This window comes from Anopheles bellator, chromosome 1 (assembly GCF_943735745.2).
Source record: "Anopheles bellator chromosome 1, idAnoBellAS_SP24_06.2, whole genome shotgun sequence".
NCBI classification, from domain to species: domain Eukaryota; kingdom Metazoa; phylum Arthropoda; class Insecta; order Diptera; family Culicidae; genus Anopheles; species Anopheles bellator.
The window spans coordinates 27,388,801-27,410,348 of NC_071285.1; the positions used below are offsets into that span (position 1 = coordinate 27,388,801).

The 21,548-nt window shown below is 50.5% G+C and overlaps 2 protein-coding genes across 2 annotated transcripts; one reads left to right on the plus strand and one right to left on the minus strand.

Moving 5' to 3' along the window:
- Window positions 1-819: 819 nt before the first annotated feature.
- LOC131215359 (uncharacterized) lies at window positions 820-12,477 on the minus strand. Its single transcript, XM_058209747.1, is given in 7 exon segments — window positions 820-3,000; window positions 3,078-3,120; window positions 3,194-3,316; window positions 3,454-5,785; window positions 5,988-7,888; window positions 7,982-8,833; window positions 9,912-12,477. Coding segments are annotated over 7 exon segments (7,863 nt in total). The 3' UTR covers window positions 820-2,954.
- Window positions 12,478-14,523: 2,046 nt separating this feature from the next.
- Window positions 14,524-20,127, plus strand: LOC131206110 (zinc finger protein 521-like). Its single transcript, XM_058198520.1, has 2 exons — window positions 14,524-16,640; window positions 19,165-20,127. The coding sequence occupies exons 1-2, from the start codon at window positions 14,681-14,683 to the stop codon at window positions 19,926-19,928; spliced, it is 2,724 nt and encodes a 907-aa protein (XP_058054503.1). The 5' UTR covers window positions 14,524-14,680; the 3' UTR covers window positions 19,929-20,127.
- The last annotated feature ends 1,421 nt before the right edge of the window (window positions 20,128-21,548 follow it).

Here is a 21,548-nt window from a genome sequence, read left to right on the forward strand (position 1 = left end):
GTGGTCCATGAATGCCCCTGGGCAAACCTTACACAGAATCGCGTGCAGCGTACATTCTTCATTCACTGGTTCATAAATGCTACAATTATTATCGCTACGTAGCAAGCAAATGCGGCAAATTTCCGGTGACATTTTTGCAAAAGAACTCAGCTCAAGCCCCGCTTGAGATTGGGGAACTACAGAAATGAAAGTATCGCAAGGAAAGAAACGCTTTCGTTTTTAATTTCGAACAGTGTGTGGTTTGCAGCCGCAGCAACAATGCCCGACAGAAAGTAAACAAAATTTCGCTGTCATTTTCGTGCTCAGCCAAGGTGTCTATAAACGTGTGTCGCTTTCATTATTTGAAAAAGCTTCTAGTACTGAAGTTTCCTTCGGCACTTTTCATTAGTCGGTGTTTTGTCTTACTTGTTTATGTTTTATGTAAAAAACGCTCAATTGAGCGATAAATGCATCTGCTAATGCATTGAAACATCGACGAAAACGACGAACCCACGACTCAAGCTAAATTTACAAAATCTTAGCTCTTGAACGACGCAATCTTACATTATTCACAAACAGCAACTTTCTAATCGTAAATTCCAAAAACGAAAGCGCAGTACAGCAAAGGGCGTTGCAGGAATCTTTTATACACCTCGTGCAGATCGCATGCCTAGAATCGAAATATTGTACGAACGTCTGCCAAAGTCCGTTGCCAAAGGCGCGTGGAGCAAAAGCAGCTTTTCAGAATACATTGTTTGTTCGGAAAAATATTCTCAAGTAAACCCGGATCAAAGTCAGGCGATCTAAATATCTAAACCTTATGTTTATTTTATTCCTCCTTTCGACAGACCACTAGCACTGTGTTTCACTACATTTGCATTCTCTTTAACACGTTTGAATCATTTGTTCTTCATTTGTTGTAATGATTTTGTTTTTGTTTTTTTTTGCTATGATTTTCCAACTACAACTGCACTTCTTACGGTCGTTAGCCATTTGTTTGTCTGTCCAATGCGGCGGATGGGATGTTGGTTAAATATCTCATAGTAATTACAATAAATATAATAATAAATTAATGATGCTTATGATTTTCTTTTGCGTGTTATGCTGTTATTGTTTGAAGTGTTCTGGTTTTGTCGTGTTGCTGTTGTCAGCTTGACTATTGTTGCTGTATTCCGTTACGGGTTTCCTGTGAAAGCAAACTCATGTTAATGCTGCCAATTGGTGCCACTACGGGCTATTGTTATGTGCTAGATTATATTATTTAGGATTTAGCTTATGTTTTGCCCTACTTTGCATCATTTGTATTTATTACTGCACACTGCGCATGCAAACCAAATTGACCATTAAAATCACAAACATAAGCAAACAACGGTCTCGTATATCCATGAGTGTGGGTGTGTGTGTATATATGTGTATGCGTGTAGTGGTGTGTATACAATGCGAGACCATCGAGAACTATTCAAATAGGTGTGGAACAATAATAAAAAAGAACAAGCAATAAAAGTATGTGTACATTAATCTCTTCAGTTATCTCTTTTTTAATCCCTCAAAAGCCGCTGTCTTTCTACTAATAAAATGATTTGCTTGTGAAGCTTGTGTTTCAGCGAGTGATAAACATCAAGATAAAAAGTATTAAAAAAGGTTACAATTACAATATGCATACAATAATCACTAGAAGCAGGAGGCAGCTTATATCCAACAACATATGATTTAAAAAAATATATATTACGTTACGTTGCCAATTAGGTTATCCTTTCCAACCACTGCCCGTGCAGGGAATACAGTTTTCCCCATTCTTGGTCTCCCTTCGCTTCATCCGCACACTCTCGCCATTCCTCTACCCGCGTACAGGTTGGGCAAATGAGAACTAATTAACTTGTGAAGCAAGGCGTCAAATGAATACTCTTTCCCTTCCTATTATCAGTCAAAGTAGAGAGAAAATTCTCCAGCATAATGCAGAGAGAGAAAGAGAGAGAGAGAGATAGAGAAAGTGGAGCTAGGAAAAATGCAACTTCCAATCGGGGAGAACGAGGTGCGGGTTTAACACTACACGACAACGACTCGTAGTGCTGTCTACTGTGTCTTACGCTAGTTATTTATCTCTTTATATCGCTCTATTGTTTCTTACTTTCATTGTATAGCCTATCGGTGATGTCTGACCCCTCTGACCTAGTCTCTAAATCAAAACAAACCAAAAGTACGGTTAAATTACACGTTTGAACTTGCACACGTTCGTATTCAACATTACGCTAGAGTGTAAGTATATTTTTTAAACAATTTGAACTACTACTTGCTTTGTTGTTGGTTTACTGTTGTTCTGTTTTTGTTATCATTGTTTTTGACTTTTCACTTTTTACCATACTGTATATATTGCGAATATTTCTATAAGTTACTCTGTACTATGCCCGCGCACCCGCGACGGTGGCTTGTTGTTTCCGTTTCTAACTGAGTTTCGCAATCTGCGTGTTTGTGTGTGTACGTGTTTGTTAAGCTGTTATGTGTGATTTTGATTCGATTACTTCACTAAACCCTAAGTGTATTGATCTATCGTTGTCCCTACTTTCCCTCCCTCCTGTGCTGGACAGTATTATATTTAGGCGATTTGTATTCCTGCAAATGTTGTTTTACTTCTTGTTTTACTTGTTCGCTTACTGTATGTTAGTTGTTGCTAGTTTGTCTCTTACTCCGCAACGTTACGTGCTTCAACACGCTACGTGTGTGTCTTACTTATCAATAGTTTGTTTGTTCATTAACCATTACGATTACACTTACACATTGTTTCTGCACAAGTTGTCCTGGAAAAAGGTTACTTTTAGCTGCATGTGTTTGTGATGTGTGAAGTTTGTTACTGTTCGGCGAAGCTGCTCGGAAGCTGGTACTATGTCAGGTGGTACCACAGACAGCAAGCTCCCCATCGCGCCTCGTCGTGCGTTCATCCTTACGGTTGCGTAATGGTGTTTCGGTTGCAGTTGTCACTATTGAATGCAAACATGGTTGTCTACCTTTTGTGCGCTGTTAAAGCTGTTCAAAGAAAGTGGAAAAGAAACATGGTAAACAATACTTTTTTGCACTCAGCTCACTCGCTCGTGAAAACTTACGTTTTCTTGCAGAAACTACACTTGAAGGCTCCATTGTTAGCCTCTGGAATGGTAACATTAGTAATGGGATGTTATGAACCGAAACAAGATCGAACCAACTACCCTCAATCACTTACTCAAATGATGTTCCTCTCGATGGGTTTCGTAGGATTTCTTGTAGCTAAACGTAGCCGGACACTGGTCGCACTGGAACGGTTTCTCTCCCTTGTGTTGTGATTGAACGTGGGCTGTCAGAAGAGCTAAAATCGAGATGACAAAGCGGTCACAAAAGGATAATGACCAAGGTCTCGGTACAGCAACGAGGCTGTCACGACACTTTTTCCGTTGCACGTTATCGCAAACATGTTGGCTTATTAGGAATTTCATTCCTACCTACCTCTCGTATCGTACGAAGTACCACAGAAGTTGCAATCGAACGATTGTGGTTCGACCGGCTCCAGCAGCTCCTCGGCTAGCGCCTCGTGTTGCTGGCGGATGTGTCGTTGCAGGTGCCCGCTGTACTCGAAGCGATAGTGACAGACCCGACACTCGTGCGGTTTGTCCTTCGAGTGGTGCAGCTGCATGTGCTGGTTGAGATTGCAGGGATAGAGAAACTCCTTCTTGCACAGCTCGCATTGAATCTTGCTCTTGCTGGAAGACGCTGATCCTTGCGGCCGTCCGAGCGAGGTGGAACGAGCAGAATGTCGCGCACGGCTACTGTGAGGCGTTCCGCGTTCCATCATATTCATATTCATGGTGCGCCGGAAGCTTGCAATCGAAGCGGAGGACTGTTCACCTTCCTCATCGTCGTCTTCTGCACCGTCCACATCATTTGCATCGGTTGCATCGTCCTCGTTTTCGTCATCATCGTCATCGTCATCACCCTCATCATCTTCCTCGCCGGTGGCATTGTGACCTTTCAGGCGCCGTTGTTGCTGCTGTTGCTGAACCTGTTGCTGCTGCTGTTGCTGCTGCCGTTGCTGATAGCGCATGTTAAAATCTTTATCGAAGATGTTATCTTCCAGCACTAGCTCTAGGTTCGAACCATCGAAGAGCGGATCGCCGCCTCCGCTTGCATCGTCGCCTTCCTGCTGATAGTCGCCATCGGAGCTGCCGCCATCCGCTGCCCGACTGCTACCACCTTCACCACCGACACTGCTACTGTGTTCTTCACCTGCTCCCCCATTACCAGCACTGGCACCAGCCGCACTACCGGCACCGCTGCCACCAGCGCCACTGGAGGAACCGGCACCGTGATGGTCGAGTGAATCGTTAAACATGTCCTCGTGCAGCATGTTGAACGCACTAATTCCGAACGGTACTTCCAGGTCCATCGCCTCGCTGCCCAGATGCGTCATCATGTGCGTCTTCAGCTCATGCGTAGTCGGGAACGCTCCGGAACAGATGCGGCACACAAGCGCTTCACGTTGGTCGCCTCCACCACCCGTCACAATGGGCGCTACCACGGGGGCTGCCGTCGCCGGAATCACTCGCCGCAGCTTCCGGCCACCCAGGTGTATCCGCATGTGCATCGCCAGTGATCGTGCCTTGATGAACTTCAAAGAACACATCGGACACTGGTGCGTCGGGACTCCGGTCTCCGATCGCGACGACGACGTCGTCGTCGTCGGCGCAATGATCACCTCGTCCGTCACCATTCCGCCGTACTTGGGGACCGTGCCCATAGTTCCATCGTCGGCCAGCATTGCAGCGGTTGCCGCGGCGGCGGCTGCAGCAGCCACCGCCGCCGCTGTCGCGGCCGACCGTCGCCCGGAACCGACTGGCGACGCACGGTTTGGTGTCGACGTGACGAATGCCCCCGGTCCGCCTGCTTCGAAGTCTTTCGGTTCGTTCGGGTGATGATTGGCCCGGTGGCGCACTAGGTGGCCCTTGTACTCGAACCGGTAGTGGCAGGTGCGACATTCGAACGGCTTTTCTCGGGCATGGTGCAGCTGATGGTGCTGCTTTAGCAGGCAGCTGAATTTAAACACCTTGTGGCACAGCTTACACTGCCGATCGTTCGCCGTGTAGCCAGTGTCTGGCGGCATCACGATCGGTGGGGCACTTCGTTTCCGTACATCGTTAATCCGCTCGATGTGCGTCTGCAGGTGGACGACGAGCTCGTTCTGGTTGGTGAATACGGCAGCACAGATAACGCATTTCACTTTCTTCTTCGCCCCCCACGTCCGGGCATCGTTGGCGGATGAGCCGGCCGTATCGTGGCTACTGCTATCGACGTCTCCTACACCGCCCCGTCCACCCGCCGGCTCGTCTTCTGGGCCGTCGAGCAACACCAGCGGCTGCAGTAGGTGGGAGTTATCTTCTACCAGCTGATCATCACGATCGTCCTGATCAAGCATCGCCATCTCGTTCACGTCTGGTCGACCGGTCGACGACGCTGACGCGGCCTCCGGTTCCGGTTTATCGTGCAGGTGGGTCAACTCGTGACGCTTCAGGTTCAGTTCGTGAACGAAGCTGTAGTGGCACTTTTTACACTCGTACGGCTTGCCGGGCTGGTGGTGAAGAACCGTGTGCTGGTGCAACTGGCTGCGGTAGGTGAACGTTTTCTTACACAAATGACACTGGATGATGCCTCCCCAGGACGAGCGCTTGCGCTTCGTGGGCGGTGGTGTGTATCCGGCAGGTGGGAGGGATTGAGTAGCACGTGAAGGGCGACCGCGCTGGTGGGTTCGCGCGTGTTCGCTGTAGATCACCTCATTGTCAAACATCTGCAAAAGCACGTAGAGTCGCATTAATATGACGTATTCTTTGAACGGAATTCACTCTTTCCGAGCTTTTGTAATCGTTTCACTATTTTGTGTATAAACCCGTAAAGACCATAAGAAACTCAGTGAAAGAAGTTTAAAAACTATAAATCCATATTTTTACCGTGACGAAAACAATGGGAAACAAATGGTGCTCGTGGCTTACCTGCGGGCAAACGGGACACTTGAAGATCTTCGATTGGTCGACGTCCGGTCCGTTATCGGGCAGTATGGCCACTCCATCCCCTTGCTGTACGATTGATCGATGCGTTTTCAAATGCCAGTCGAGGGACTTTTTCTTCATGAAGCGCCCTGAGCAAAGCTTGCATTTATAGATCAAGGTGCAGCCTCCACCGTTGCCACCGATTGCCGGCATCGTTAACGAGGGCGACGATACATTGGGGGACCCGCCCATAGCAGTGTCCTCGGTACCGCCATCTACACCGCCACCAAGGGACGCGGAAGAATCGGCGGTTTCGTTTAGCAACTCGTCCGCACCGATCGCCGAAGACGACCCATCGGCAGATTCCGTCGTCATCTCCGTCGTCGTACCGGGGTGAGCTTCGGCGGCGTGCGCTACGTATTGGGCGCGCGACTCAAACTCACTGCTGCATACGCGGCACAGATAGCACACTTCCGAGTGGGCCATCTGAGCCGCCTCCAGCGTGTGCGTCTTCATGTGCCCATTGAGCACACTCTCGCGTGTGAATGTTTCCGAACAGATCGGGCAGGTATGGCCACCTCGCCCACTGCTAGCGGTAATGTCCGGTCCTGCGGCCGCGTTGGCTCCGCCACCTTCCAGCACACCCGCCATCGACATCATTGACCATCGGCCAGTTGCGGTTGCGGCTGATGATTTCATGCGCCTGCCACCGTGTGCGCTCACCACATGCTGGTTCAAGAGTTTGCGCCGTGTGAACGATTCCTGGCACTTTGAGCACCGGTAGCGAGTCGGCTGCGTCGGATCACAACCCATCTCGTGACGCAGCATGTGCGCGGTGTAACTGTATTTCATCGCGAAGCGATAGAAACAAATATTACACTCGAACGGGCGTCCTTTCGTCGAGTGGACGCGCTTGTGGCGCCGAAACTGCGAAACCGTACCGACCACCTTGTTACACACCTTGCACATGAACACCTGCTCGCCGGTGTCCTGATTGAAGGAGATCTCTTCCGGGTCGATCGTATTCTCCGCGTCGTCATCGTCTCCATCCCCTTCGCCTTCATCCTCTTCGCCTTCATCGTCCACGGTGCTGCCGTTACCTTGACGCGCCTGCTGTCGTCCACTGCCGCCGGCCACCCCGCCACTCTCCGTCTCATCGTCGTCCTCTTCGTCATCACCACTTTCGTCATCGTCGTCAACGGCACCCAGCAAACGATCTCCGCCATCGGTTTCGGAGTACGATCGCTTGAAGCTGACTCGCTTCATAGCGGCGAGGTGTGTTTCCATGTGTGTGGCCAGAAGATCCTTTCTCGCAAACTGAGTCAAACACAGTTTACACTTATAAAACACGGAGAACACCTCTGGGAGGTCTGCAAACTCGCCCTTCATCAAGCTTCCATCCTTTCGGTCGCCCTCATTGCTCGCAGAGCAAGATTTGCCAACATCCGATGCGTGTGCCTTAGTGTCCTCCTGGTCACTGTCGTGACCACTCTCTCGTTTGATCCCCTTCTCGGAAAGCCGATCCTCATCATCATCGCCGTCGCCATCACCTTTCCCGTCGTCTGCGATTTGCCGCACTGCTGATGAAGTCTTGGGTGCGTTTTCTCTCTTTACATCACTTTCAAGCCGTTCGGCAGCTATAGTGGCCGCCGCTTCCGATCGTTCCGCGTCGCTGTGCGTTTCGGCATGTTCTTGCAATACGGAACGGTCAGGAAAGGCGGCCGAACAGACATGACAAACGAACACTAGCGCACTATTCGCCGCCAGCAACACATCCGCGTGCTTTTCCGCCATGTGACCGTTTAGCCCGCTCTCCCGGGCAAACGATGCCGAACAAACCGAACAAACGTGCTCTCGCCGCTGCCCACCCAGCTTTCCCCCTCCGGGCCCCATGACGTCGTCCTCTTCGTGCTCGTCCTGTGCCTTTAGACCATGCTTTTGCTCCAAGTGTTCAACATATGAAGCGCGTTTGGTGAACTGAATATTACAAACGGAACACTTTAGCTGCGTAGCCACAATCGAACCTCTGCCAGCGGCCGCAGCCGCCTTTTCTTTGCTGTGTTGTTTCAGGTGCCGCAAGAAGCTGGTCTGCTGGGTGAAGTGGCTTTGACAGTAAGGACACTGGAGCGTGTTACGACGAGTCTGCGGACTCATATGCTCCTCAAAAATGTGGCGCTTGAGAAGGTCGAAGATGGGGAACGCTTTGTCGCACCGATTACATGCAAACTCTCCGTCTGCTCCGCCAGTCGGCCGGGGAGAGGATTCCTCTAGCAGGTCATCGGTGCCGGTCGCATTGTCCTCGAAACCACCAGTTCCCTCCGTCATCGATATGAGAGCATTCGCACAGACGTGCGAACGCATGTGCACGATCAGCCAACGCTCGTTACGGAACGTGTAGTGACACTTGCGACACTTGTACGGCTTGGTCGGATCGTGCTGGCTGATGAAATGGTTCTTGAAGTAGCTGTGGTACTTGAACTCGCGCAAACACTTTGTGCACTGGTGTGCTCCGTTCGGCATGTACCGGTGGAACGAATTGTAGTCGTAGAAGGTGGCTGCCGATCGACTCGCAGCAGTCTGCTTGCCGCCAGCAGTCGGTTGCGCGCGGCTTCCGTCACTGTTCAGGTGTTGCAGCATCCCGTCCGGTCCGTTCGCTACATTCGGGTACTTCAGTTGACTCCGGGGATACTTGGTCCACTTCTTAGGGGCCGCCTGTTGCTGCGGGTAAACCGCGGCCGATCGTCCCGAGTGCAGCTTACGCCCCATGGCGTACGCGTTTGTGAGCGGATACTGCTTATCCATCATAAAGCTGGCGTGATCCTTCATGAATGCCGGGCGTTTGGAGGAATCTAAAATGGGAAACAACGTTTTTAAAGGTCGTCCAAACTTGCAGAAAACTGCCGAAGCACAACACAACGTTATATAAATCCAGCAAGCTTCTTTGTCAATACCTGCTTTTGGTGAACCGAAAATTGTCAATAAACAAACTTACAACTCGACTTGAGGAAGCATTGACCCAAAACCATTTGCATACTTCGCAACAAGTTCGATAAATGAATCATTCATCGATTGATCTCACTTGATTCGTCTACTTGAGCAACCAACAACTAAGAAGGCTCGCAAACTCGCTCGATCCTCGTGGTTCGTGCGTCCATGCTGTGAACCGGTTGACCGTTTGTGTTGCGCGGTTCTGTCCGTTCTAATAAATAAAACCTACAAAAAACGCCATCACCAATCCACCCGTTCACCAACAACCCGATTAGTATACCAGCGGAACGAAACCACATCTACATAAAATGAATCTCGGTGTTTGTGTGTTTCGTTTTGGATACTTGAAAATTTAAGGTTGAAGTTAAGACTATTCTTTTGAGAAATATCGATCCGAACTATCGATATCGATCCGAACTATCGGACTATCGATCCGATATCGAACTTTGTGCTGGTCCTTGGCTCACCATAACCAGGTTAATCAACAATAACAAGGAAAAGATATTTTTAATAGAAAATACAAAGGAGAACCTGTGCAACTCGCTTTTTCGATTATCCAAATGATCCTTCGAAACTCAATTTCAAAATGCCCTGAACAGTAATGGAAGCTAAGGACTGCTTCTAGGGACCCAAACTAACCAAAATTGGCAGAACACTTTAAGAAACGAAGCAACGCTCTAGGATGCAGCACAAGTCTACTATGATGTCAGGAGGTGTCGAACCGTAATTTGTCTATGCTTGAAATGCCCACAACCATTTTGCAGAAACACCAAAAGCGAGAGATAATTCTCGTCTAGAAAAACGATTATTGTTCAAACGCGTTGCAATCACACATACACGGAATATGTGTATGTGTGATTGCAACGCGGAAGACAAAACTCTTACTCAACCGGGTTCCTAAACAACTCCGATGTGTTGTGTTGTGCGTTGACAACGTACCTCCGTAGAAAAGCATATTCACTCCGTCGTGATCGTAGCCATCATCTTGGTCACCGCCGTTCCGATTGTCGAGCGTTTCCTTTTTGATGCGCCGCGTTGTCCCGGAAGCAATGAGCAGCTTTTGCTGGTACTTCCGGCGCAGCATCTCGTCGTTGCGCAAACAGGTATCGTACAGTTCGTACGCGGCCAACAGTTTCGCCTTGCACGTCCCGCAGATCTGGTCCGGCATACCGGCATTGCTGCCGAGCATGAGCGGATGGCAGATGGCCACCAGTATCGAGTAGAGGGTACGCGATTGATACTCCGGCACCACCGTACAATAGAGCGATTCCAGTACCCGAACGGAGTCTCCCTCCTTTTCCTCGCACAAGCACACGCGACAAACGTGGGCCACCGGGGACAGCCGGCCGTCCTGAGCCTTCTCTCCGCCCTCACCCATCTCGACCACCACCGGAACCATAGGATCCACTAGCTCCAGTTCGATCGACTCATCGTTCTTCGTGCGGCGCGATGAAGCGGGATGACGGCCGGGACGGCCTCTGCCTGACGGGGTGCGCCGCTTACGCGAACGTTTGCCCTGGTCACACTCGTAGTCATAGTCATCATCGTCATCGTCATCACCATCATCATCGTCTTCATCATCATCGTCGTCCTCGGCTTCATCGTCGAGCGGTCCATCCATTTCCACCAGCAAACTTTCGACTGGCGGCAGATTTTCCATCAACGAAAGATGATCCATTTCCTCGTCGTCCTCGTCCTCCCGCTGGCTACCGCCCCCGCGGATACCGAGGGGATGGGGTGACACCGTTCCCCGCGAACGATTCGCCATCCCGTCGAATGAGTTTTCTTCGGCCGGTTCAACAAAGCGCACATGTTTTACCGGACGTTTCGGAGGGGCCACCAGCTCGCCGCCACCGCCTCCGCCACCTAGTGACGACATCGGTCCCGGGTGCTCGGACACCGTGTCCTGCTGGCCTCCCTTCACTAGGGAACAATCATCCAGTGCTTCCGGTTTAACCGGTGCAAGCGGATCAATGGGCATCACTTCTTCCAGCGGTTCGGAGTCGACCTCCGAGCCATCCTCGTCCTCCGAGGCATGTTCGCCCTCGTCGTCGTCCGCCTGCCGCACACTGTTGGACCGCTCTGTCGAATGTATCGACGGTTCGGTGAGAGGAAGCGACAATCCATGCTGCTGTTGCTGCTGTTGATGCTGCTGTTGTTGCTGTTGCTGCTGCTGTTGTTGCTGCTGCTGTTGGCTGTTGCGGCCGGTGCTAGCCTCCACTTTCGGAATCGTAAATTCTGATTCAAGCGAAACATCGATCGGACCACCGTACAGTGAGGGGGTCGCGGCCCCCTTCAGGGGATCGTTTGCAACGATCGTCATATTGTGAGGGCTCGAGGTGGGCAACGAGACGGACGATGGGAACGATGCAGGGCGCGAGGGCGAAACGAACTCACTGTGCACGACCAGCGGTGCTCCGGCACGCTGCGGCAGGAGTGACGTCCCAGGGCTTCCGGTTTGCATCGTCGTCGCCGCCATATCGTTCAATCGCATGCCTCCACCGGGGGAACCAGTCCCCATAAAAGATGCGACATGTGTCGGCGTGGTTCGATGGGGTGGCAGCGGTTCCATGCGCCCGTAAGCTGTGGCCCCCAGAGCCACAACACCACCAACAGCAGCGCCACCCGGTGGAGAGCAGGCATTCGGGCTCGTGCGTATGACAGCACCGGCCGCCCCGCTTCCGATCGGGCTACCCTGCACCATACTCTGCACCGTCCCGTATCCTCCCGGTTCGACGCCAAAGTGCGCCTGGGTAGTCTGGCCCTGGCCCCCAGAACCACCACCGCCGCCGCCACCGCCATAGGACAGCTGATCATGGAACGTCGAATACTGATTTGGCGTCGGGACTAGGTGTTGCTGCTGCTGCTGCACTCCGTGCACCACGGACGTGCGCCGCTGTTCCGCACCACCGAGCACGGCGGCGAAGGGAAGTGTCCCGTGCACGAACCCAGTGCCCGCGGTACCGACAACAACGTCCACCTGCTGCTGCTGATGAAGGTGGCTATGGCCACCCAGATCCATCGGCGAACTGGAAGCGGCCGAGTTTAGCACGGTCGGCGGACAGGTAAGCGGCGAACCACCCACAACCACGCCAACCCCAACCCCGCGATCCGATGCCACCTGTGTCAAATTGTCGCCCCATTCCATCTGCGGCAGCTGGCTGCGGATTGCTGCGGCGTTTCCGTATTTCGCTGCCTCCGCAGGCACCGACATGCAAGCCGCCGTCTGACGGACGAAATGTTGCTGCTGTTGTTGATAATGCTGTTGATGTTGTTGTTGTTGTTGGTGGTAATGTTGTTGTTGTTGCTGCTGCTGCTGTTGGTGGTACAGTGACTGCTGCTGCTGTTGCTGCTGCGGATGCAAATGTTGTTGCTCCTGGAAGGCCTGCTGGTACAGTTGCTGCTGCTGTTGCTGGTGGTTGAGGTATGGTTGTCCCGTTCCAAAACCTGTATCCTGCACCGATTCCAATACGAAGGCTTTCGATTTAACGTCCTCGGGATGCATTATGCCATCGCATTCGGTGGACGACGACAATTAGAGCAGGCACCAATCGCAAACCCCCTTAAACGGCCCCGTTGCTCGCTGCCATATGCAACGCGAAATTGCCGACCGCCGAACACCAGCGCCGCGGTTGATGTTTTTCGTCGCGCGCGCGCGTGTGTATGTGTCTAATTTGCGCTCTTTTCACTTATGTTTTCGGCGCCCCCCGCTTTTCTTTTCGCTAACACTTTAATAAGCACACCGCACCCGCGGGATAAAAACGGTAAAAAACGATGTCGTCGTCGCGGTCGCCCAGTCGCCGTCCGTCGCGGTCGCCGTCGCCCCTTCTTGGTTGGCTTGGTTGTTGTCGTAGTTTTGCTACCGCCGCGCAGTAGGCCGTCGCTGGCGAATATGATGATGATGCTCTCGCCCTCTCTCTTTCCTACGCTCTCGCAGTGTGTATCCTCGATGCACTTTTCTGCGGCCGCCGCCGCCGTCGCTGCTGTTGGCCCCTTACGCACATATGCACAAAACACACACAGGCACACACTCACACGCACACCGTGGGCCACCGCATCATCATCATCATCATCATCACCACCATCGTCGGTTGCTTCAATTGCACAAACAATCTTCCATCTTGATCCATCTTGTATTGCGAGGAGGTGCCACCGTCGTCGTCGTCGCCGTTGTCGTCGTTCAATCTCCCTGGGGGATATCACGGGCGGGCCGACCAAATCGAACCGATTTCTGTGCGGAATCTGGGTTCACGGGCACGGCGGGCTCCCGCCGCGGCGATGGGCCAATTCTTCACCCCTACGTTACGCGTTAGCGGATGCGGGGATGCGGGGAAGTTCTGAACGCAAGAACGCACAAACGGGAAAAGAAAACTGCCTCACTGCCTCCTCCTGCGCTCTACATAGATGAGGCACCGTGCACGAATGACAGCTACTGCCATGAAGGCTTTTCCCGTCCGTGTCCGTCTCTCTAGCTTTCTCCCTCGCCCGTTTTCTCGCTCTTACTTTTCACACTTCCTTCACACCGCGTGCCCTCGTCACCCACTATCACCCGCGGCGGCTGGTGCGGCGCCCTTCGCACCCCCACCGGGAAAGCCCCTCTTCTACCAGCGGCAGCAGCTCTTCCTGTGGACTGCTCTTGCACGCACACACAAACGCACGGCGACACATACTGTCGCGCTCGGCCCCTTAATCGGAACGGGTCGGCAGCAGCGGCAGCGGCTGCGGGGGGGCACGCATTCTACCATCCGGCTTCTGATGGCGACAGAAAAGGCAAAAAACGGGCGAAGCACACTTTACACTTTCGTCCTCGGGCACACCGCACAGCAACGCGGTTTTTGTTTCCTTTTTTTGCCCCGATACAGCAGTTCCGTCTCCCGACCGTGACCAGTTCCCGTCGTGTGTGCTAAACGATGCACTTTTCGCCACTTCGCATTCTTATTTGCCACCTTTACCTGGCCACACCGTAACTCGCGCACTCTCCCTCTGGTTCGTCGCTTCGCGTTCGATGTGTTTCTCTAGACTGGCAGCACTGCACCGTTTGCGTCCGAGCAGAAAGAGTTGTAGCTTCGCACACCACACTGCACCGAAAGAGTTGTAGCTACACAGCAAACGTAGTTCCGGCGGCGCGAGGCGGCGTGGCAAAAATCGGGAAATTCGGGAGAAGCATCGTGCACATCGTCAAAAAATTGCATCTCATCACACAGTCAGGATTCGTGCGTTGTAACGCAAAACTGTCGACGACCAGCTCGTGTCGCCCGCCAACAAGTACTCAACTGTGCCGAGTAAACCGAGACGATTGCACTTAACTCACACGAGCAGCCCGCGTAGTGTTTGTGAGTGCTTGACTTTACGCGAACAATTTGTTTTCTCGTTTTACTCCCCCACGGACGGCTCGTCGAAGAACAATCGCATCGGAGTGTGTTAGTGGGAAAACTCGTTGCATCGCTGGCGGACTCTTTGGCGCTCCGCCCGACACGGACCCGCGTTTGGACAAGCACAGCATTTGGCAAGTGTTGGCCTTCGAAGGCAATTCCAGGACAGAAAAAAAGAATAAAGCCCACACCCACCCGGCGGTGCCAATGGGCAGTTGTTACAACGCCGTTCAATAACCGAAAACCGGGGAAAACAACGAAAAACATCAAACCGCTGCCGAGAAGTCGGAGCGCTCGGCCCTCGGATTGGGTTGTTGATTAGTTTGCACAGTGCGAATGGAGCAGGCGACCAGCAAACCAGCATCGCCTGCGGCGGTGCCAGGAGACGAAGCCGTACAGCAACAGGAAACGGATCCTCCGCCGATACCGTGCAACAGCAGCATTCCCAAAGTCGTCCACCAGCAGCAGTCATCAGCAGCGGTGGCGGTTGCGCGTACGATGGCCGTTTGCAGAATCTGTCTGGCGAGTGGCGTCCGATCGATGGTGTCCATTCACCGCCCGGTTCGGGAGTACACCGGAAAAACGCTGCTCAGTATGCTGCTGACCGTGTGTATGCCGCTCAACAACCGCCGTGACGCGGACGGAGGACTGCCGGAGAGCATTTGCCACAGCTGCCAGTGGAAGCTGCTGTCTGCGTACGATCTCTACGAGACCACACTGGCCAGCGATGACCAGCTAAGGAACGCACGGGCTCGAGTGACCGAACCCGACGACCAGGCACAACCCGACAAGGGCGCTCTCATGCTGAACCCGACGACGCTAGAGGATTCGCATCCCGCCATAAAGATGGAGATCCCGGATGACGACGATATGTACGATGATATGTACCGTCCGGAGGTGGAACTCAAGATGACCTCGCTGCAGGATGACACGAACCAAATGGATGAGACGATCGGTGCCGGTGGTGGCACTGCAATGGAGACCGGCGATCCCGGTGACCTACTGGACGATTCCAAATTTTCCATCCCCGATACGAAGGAATCGTTCATCGATGAACACTACCAGTACGACACGCGCACGGGTAACCATGTGTGCGGGCTGTGCAGTCAAGATTTTCCCTACAAAAGCCAATGCCGGGGTCACATTGCGGCGAAACACAATCCGGCCAAACCGTTCAAGTGTGACACATGTTTCTGCACGCTGACGAGTCTCCAGCGGCTGCAGCGGCACAAGATTGTGGCCCACGGAGAAGGCCAGATCAAGCAGCAGGACGAAGAGCAAAACGATTGTGCCGGCGAGACTACGTATGTTTGTCAGATTTGTGCCAAAAAGTTCAGCTCCTCGGTACGCTTCCGGCGCCACAAGAGTGTGCACGCCGTGCACAAGCGGCCGTTCAAGTGTGACATCTGTCTGTACCGGTTCCCGAGCAAATCGCAGCTCACCCAGCACGCCAAGGTGCACCGAGAGCCGACCGAGGGCCCGGAAGCGGAAGCGGGCCCCGTTTTGGGCTGTGACCAGTGCGAAGAGATGTTCTCGGGCAAACGCTTGCTCACGATTCACCAGCGGAAAGTGCACGGGCGGCCGGGCCGGACGGATGACGGCCGGGAGCGAACCGACTACTCCTGCATCATCTGCAACGAAAGCTTTGCCCGGGAAAGCGTCCTCAATACGCACATGAAAATGCACGAACTGTTGGCCGCGGAGAAGGACAAGGAGAAGCGGCTCGACCTGGAGCGGCTGGTGAAGCAAGAGTTACAGCACCAAATGCAGCTCAGTGTGCCACCGTTGCCCCCGCTGTCGCCGGAAGTGCCAGACCATGCCCACTCGGTGCTGGAACCGTTCGCCCTCGGTCTGGTGCCGGTTGTTAAAGAAACCGACGAGGGAGGCGCAGGTGACGGGGGTGAGGATAGCACAGCAGCGCAACCTTCGGCTACCTTCGCCAGCATCAACAACAATAGTTTCACCAGCTTTAATAACAACAACTCCCGGAAGATGGCGGGTCTCGCCGCTACAGCAACAGCAGCAGCAGCGGCAGCTAAGAAAAAGATCATCCCAACCGATATTGCTTACGTTTGCAGTGTCTGTGAACAGGAGTTCGATGAGCGCGAGCAGCTCAAAAAGCACCAAAAGCGCCAACATCGCAGGCTGAAGGTAGATATTGTGACCACCGAAGCGTCATGCAACGGAAGTGGCGCGGAAGTTCCGAGAAACCTTGAACCGCCACCCCTTACGGCAATGCCCGGGCTGGAGCTGAAGCTGATGAATGGTTCCATGAAAGGGCACAGTTTTGCAACATGTAAGTTCTTTATTGCTTTCCTTGTCAGCTGCATCACCAATTGGAACAAAATACGCGTGTGTAGGTGTGTGGCATAAAATAGTAAAACTGCTGCTCATTAGCTAGGACAATAATTCTCATTTGAAATAATCTTATTTTTTTCACCACAGTCAAATGCTCTGCTGTTGGTTCTATTTGCTTTTTCTCCATTCATTACACATCCCAAAGCGACCGATTCCCACAATGAGAAACCAACTCAAAAATTCTCGACTCTCTTGCTTTTTGAGGCGTTCGGTAGTATGTTCGGTCCGTAGTTGAAAGTAAACATGTCTCTGTTCTAGTTAGCCTCGCATCTATCTGGCTTATGATCGGCTTAATTTACTCTCCGATACGCGCCCGCCCGTGCCTGTGGTTGGTGGTTGTGTCAGAACCGTATTTGTCATGTCTTTTACTCTCATAATTGATATGTTCGTCTATCGAGTGCCGCCTGTTTTTTTTTGTATCTATTGGCACGCGGCTAGAAAATGAGCGTCCACGTACCTAAGAGCAGGAGAAACTCCATTTTAGAAGTTTTCCCTTCAGTCAGTTCACTAACATTGCTACACTTTCCGTACAACTTGGCACACTATGTTATCTGATATTTTGTTCCATGTTTGTGCTGCTGGTGTTTGTCTGCGCTGTTTTATGTTTTTCCATTACTTTCACAACTCCAGTTATCGTTTCTACGTAACATATCGAAAATTGGCTAAGGAAAAGTACTAGTAATGCAGTGTGAAACTCTAAACATTGTTTCATTATTTAAAACAACTGCAAAAGCAACGCACAAAATGTATTCGTCTGACATTGCCTAGGCAACAATTTTGCTCTTTTTTTTTGCCCTACTCATGCCCACATCGTTGCCAATCGAAACACATGGGCGTTTGTGTTTCCGTTTCTCTAGTTGTATAAAATGTAGTTTTTCATTGGTTGAATTAGCGAAATAACAATGGTTCTAAGGTCCGCTCTCGTTGGCTGGTGGGTATGGGTGCTTTGTGCACTTCTCTCGCTTTACGTTATCGTTCGCGAAGTCGTCGGAATACGGCTCCTAGTACGAAGCAACCATTGGCCTGGTGTATGTGCAATCGAGGCTAAAGATAATGTGTGCTTTATTTGTATGCTCTTTACTGCGCGCTCTCGTGTCGCCAGTTGTTTCGTCTGTGTTCTGCTGGCGGTGGCAACCTTCTTCGCCGCTTTGTGTTTCATTTCATAATCATTTTCTTGTCTTTCCTGCTTCTAGTGTCTCTCTTTGTGTTGTTTTGTTAAAATTTCGTTTCATAAATTTCCCCTTTCTTTTGAAACCATACACCGGGGGTTCTTTGTTTTCCATTTCAAGACCAAACTTTCGTTTTTATTTTGTCTGTACTATATGCTAAAAAGCATTAATCGATAAATTACATAGCGGTATTTCCAATTCTCAGGTCCTAGTTTAATTGCTTTATGCTTTTGTCAGTACACCCCCCCCCGTTTTGCTTCACTCTCGTCGTTTTGCGTCTCGGCACTCCTCTCGATTCTACGGACAAACCTGTCTCGCGCGTCGAATGGTCGTTCTCTCAGCATAGATTAGGTTCATTTTTTTTTATAGATAACTTCCCCTTTTTCGTCGACAAATGTGTCTGTTTCGTTTCTTCCAACTGAAGATAGTGTATCAGGCCGTTTCATGTAAGCCATCGGTTTTGGGGTTTTTTTTTCTCTCGTTTCCGATTCCTCTGTTGTTCGGTTGATGCCCTCAAGACAATTGCTCGATAGTTGTTTGCTTGCCAGTTGTTTATTCTCGTATTGATTAATGTTTTTTCACTTTTCTCTGCACGTTTTTACTTCGGTTGGCACGAAACACTTATATCACAATTGGTACTACGCAATCACAGATTGTTTATGTGTACTTCGTTCGTTCGTAGATCTTTCGTTTATGTGTACTTGAGAGGCATGCTTTAAATATGTGCTTAATTGCTGCACATACTTATGTTATTTTATTTTTTTCTAGATACAAGAATAGATGACGTACAATTTCGCCATTCGGGAATAGGAGTCACTCTCATAGGGAATAAACCATTTCGTTTGATTTTCGATTCATCCTGCCATATAAAATGGAGAGCCTTTTTGTTTTCGGTTTACTTCCGCATGATTAACGCATTTTTGAAGTGAACATACTTTTCATTTTTTAAATAATACTAGCATTTCGTGTACTACATGTACATGTGCACAAGATTGACGAACATTTTTCATCGTTCGATTTTTCTTCAATCAAGCGATAGGCACTTAGCCATTGTTGTCTCTATTGAAAGTACTGGTTTTATGCAATCTTTTGTTCTGATGTGTATTAGTTTGATGTGTGGTGTATGCGTGTGTGCACATATGTGTGACCATGTAAATCGGCCATTTTGAAATTTTTGAACTACATTTTTCAACATGGAATTTACGCATTGCAGCGTTTTAATGAAATTCTGCTCCAAGACTCCGATATGACCGAATTGATAGTGTTTCTAATTGCATTTTTGTTTCATTTTAGACCAAACCCCCGATAAAATGGATGACGATTTGATGATCATTGATTCCGAGGACGAAACCAAACCAAACGATAGCAAAACCTTGCTATCGTCCGCTGCAAGCGGCTCGGCGGAAGGACAGAATGCCACTTCCACCCCCAGTTCGCAGATTCGATGTGAACTGTGCCATAAAACCTTCACGTACAACTGCTACCTGACAATGCATATGCGAAAAAACCACGACGAATCGAAACCTTATGGCTGCAAAGTGTGCCATTATCGGTTCGGCTACCGTGGAACCCTTTTGCGCCACCAGCTAATTCACTCATCGCAAAGTGTACGGCCAGGCGCTCACGGTTCGATCATATTCAAGTGCCGGATCTGCTCGGCCAAGTTTTTGGAACTGATGCACTTGAACAAGCATCTGAAAACTCACCGCCAACCGACGGAACCGCCTGTTGCGCAATCCAGCGGCCAAGTGCAGCTCATTCGATGCAGCGAATGTTCGCAGATATTCAGCGACCGTATCCAGTTCGAGGAGCACGAGCAGAAAGAGCATAAGCCGAAGTCTGAAAGAGGCACCCTCCGTCCAGCTACCACATCCACGGCAGGCGATCATCGATCCAGCAGCAGTGTGTCCCAGCGAATGCAAGGAACTCCCTCGGCATCATCGTCCCCGTTCACTAGCGGCGTCAAGAACAAGCTGAATTTCGAGCTAAAGGATGAGCAAACCGACGATTATCTTACCGATATTTCCATCATCAAAATGGAGCCAGCTGCTAACTAGATTAAAATAAGCGTTGTTCTTGGTTTGGATCATGAAAGGGTCGCGCAATCTACAGACCTTTAGAGGCTCCAAACGTTTCAGTTACAATATATGTACCGTTAACAGTGGAATAATTTAACGGGGTTGTAATAAATGGAACAATTTTGGCGATATGTCATCCCTTCCCGGAGTGCAAGCGCATTCCAATTTGGGATTACCAAAGAGTACTTAACATATAGTGCTATTTTTGTAGGTTTGTAGTATGTGGATTCTAATTTGATGAATAAACTTTTTAGTATTTGCCTAAGTACGCTTGGTTCAGTGTGCATCATATTGCCTTTTTTACAAATATTCATACGTACTACATTAATAGAAAATATTAATTGTGCGGCAGGTTCACCGTTATCCGAAGCGAAACATTAGGCCAACCGCCGGATTTGCCACCCATTTCGCCGCTGTCAAACGTTGCAGGCGAATAGGCGAATATGTTGTGTCTCTCTCCGGCCCCTAGTGCGAAACCGGATTCTTTCTTTGTCTAATGCGCGAGTAGGTATCGCTTGCACGCACACACGTTGGACATCCTTTCTCTCGCGTCGACGAACATTGCCCCGTCAATAGCAATCATGTTGGGTTTGCTGGCTTTCTCTCAGACTCAAAGAGCGAAGCAAATGTGGGAAACATAAATTATCTTTAACATATCTAACATATTCTCGCATTCTTAGGTTTTCCGTGTGACACGAAGGCATCAAAAACATATTATTGTTGACCATAGCAAGCTTGGAAGTTGCTGGTGTGCGTGAATTCGCCCGCTCTCTTTCACGCGAATCTCGGGCGAAATTCGGCGCTCTCACACAACCTGTTGCTTTCTTTCGTTCCGCAGCTCAGTCAAATGGTCTGACGCCGCGCGAGTGCGTCGTGCGAGTCGTGCGTTTTCCGCGGTGAACGCGCTTTTCCGTTTTAGTTTCGTTCGCATTTTCGGTTCCATCTTCGCTCTCCTACATTCAGTTTCGTTCCATTGCATTCCAGTGGCAGCAAGCCCGCGGCAGAATCATTTTGCGTTGTGCCTTTGAGTTTCAAAACCGTTCAATCTACGTGGACCTGCCACAGCTTTGTGTCCACCCTTTCGGCGAACCATGAACTTGAGGGTGTACCATTCCGCTTCGCGTTGCTGCTATTGGTTCTATTGTCCCCATTGTGACGAATCGACAACGAGCTCACGCCGTCGTGCACGATGCTAAGTGAAAGAGAGTGATAAATAAACAATTGTTTTATGAAGAGAATAATTTCGCAACGCATATCGAAAATTGAAATGGTTTATTTGGTTTGTGAGAAAACGCAATTACTAGCGGCTGCGTTGCGACAGAAAAGTGAAACACAACAGCTAATACGGGACAAGAAGAAACATGTCGCTGGAAACCGCGGTGGCGTCGTGCAAGAAACCATCGAACAAGGCCAGTGAGAGACGACAAGCGGAAGGGTTGTGTGGGTAGAGTAGCTAGCGTCGTTTAGTGGCGCAGCATACTACTATGCTGCGCGAAAAGAAAGACTCGACGAAGACGCCTTGCGAACGGAAGGAAGACATGGTAGAGAGCAACGAATAAAGAAAGCAGCTGGTGGCTGCGGGTGCAACCGACGGTCCAG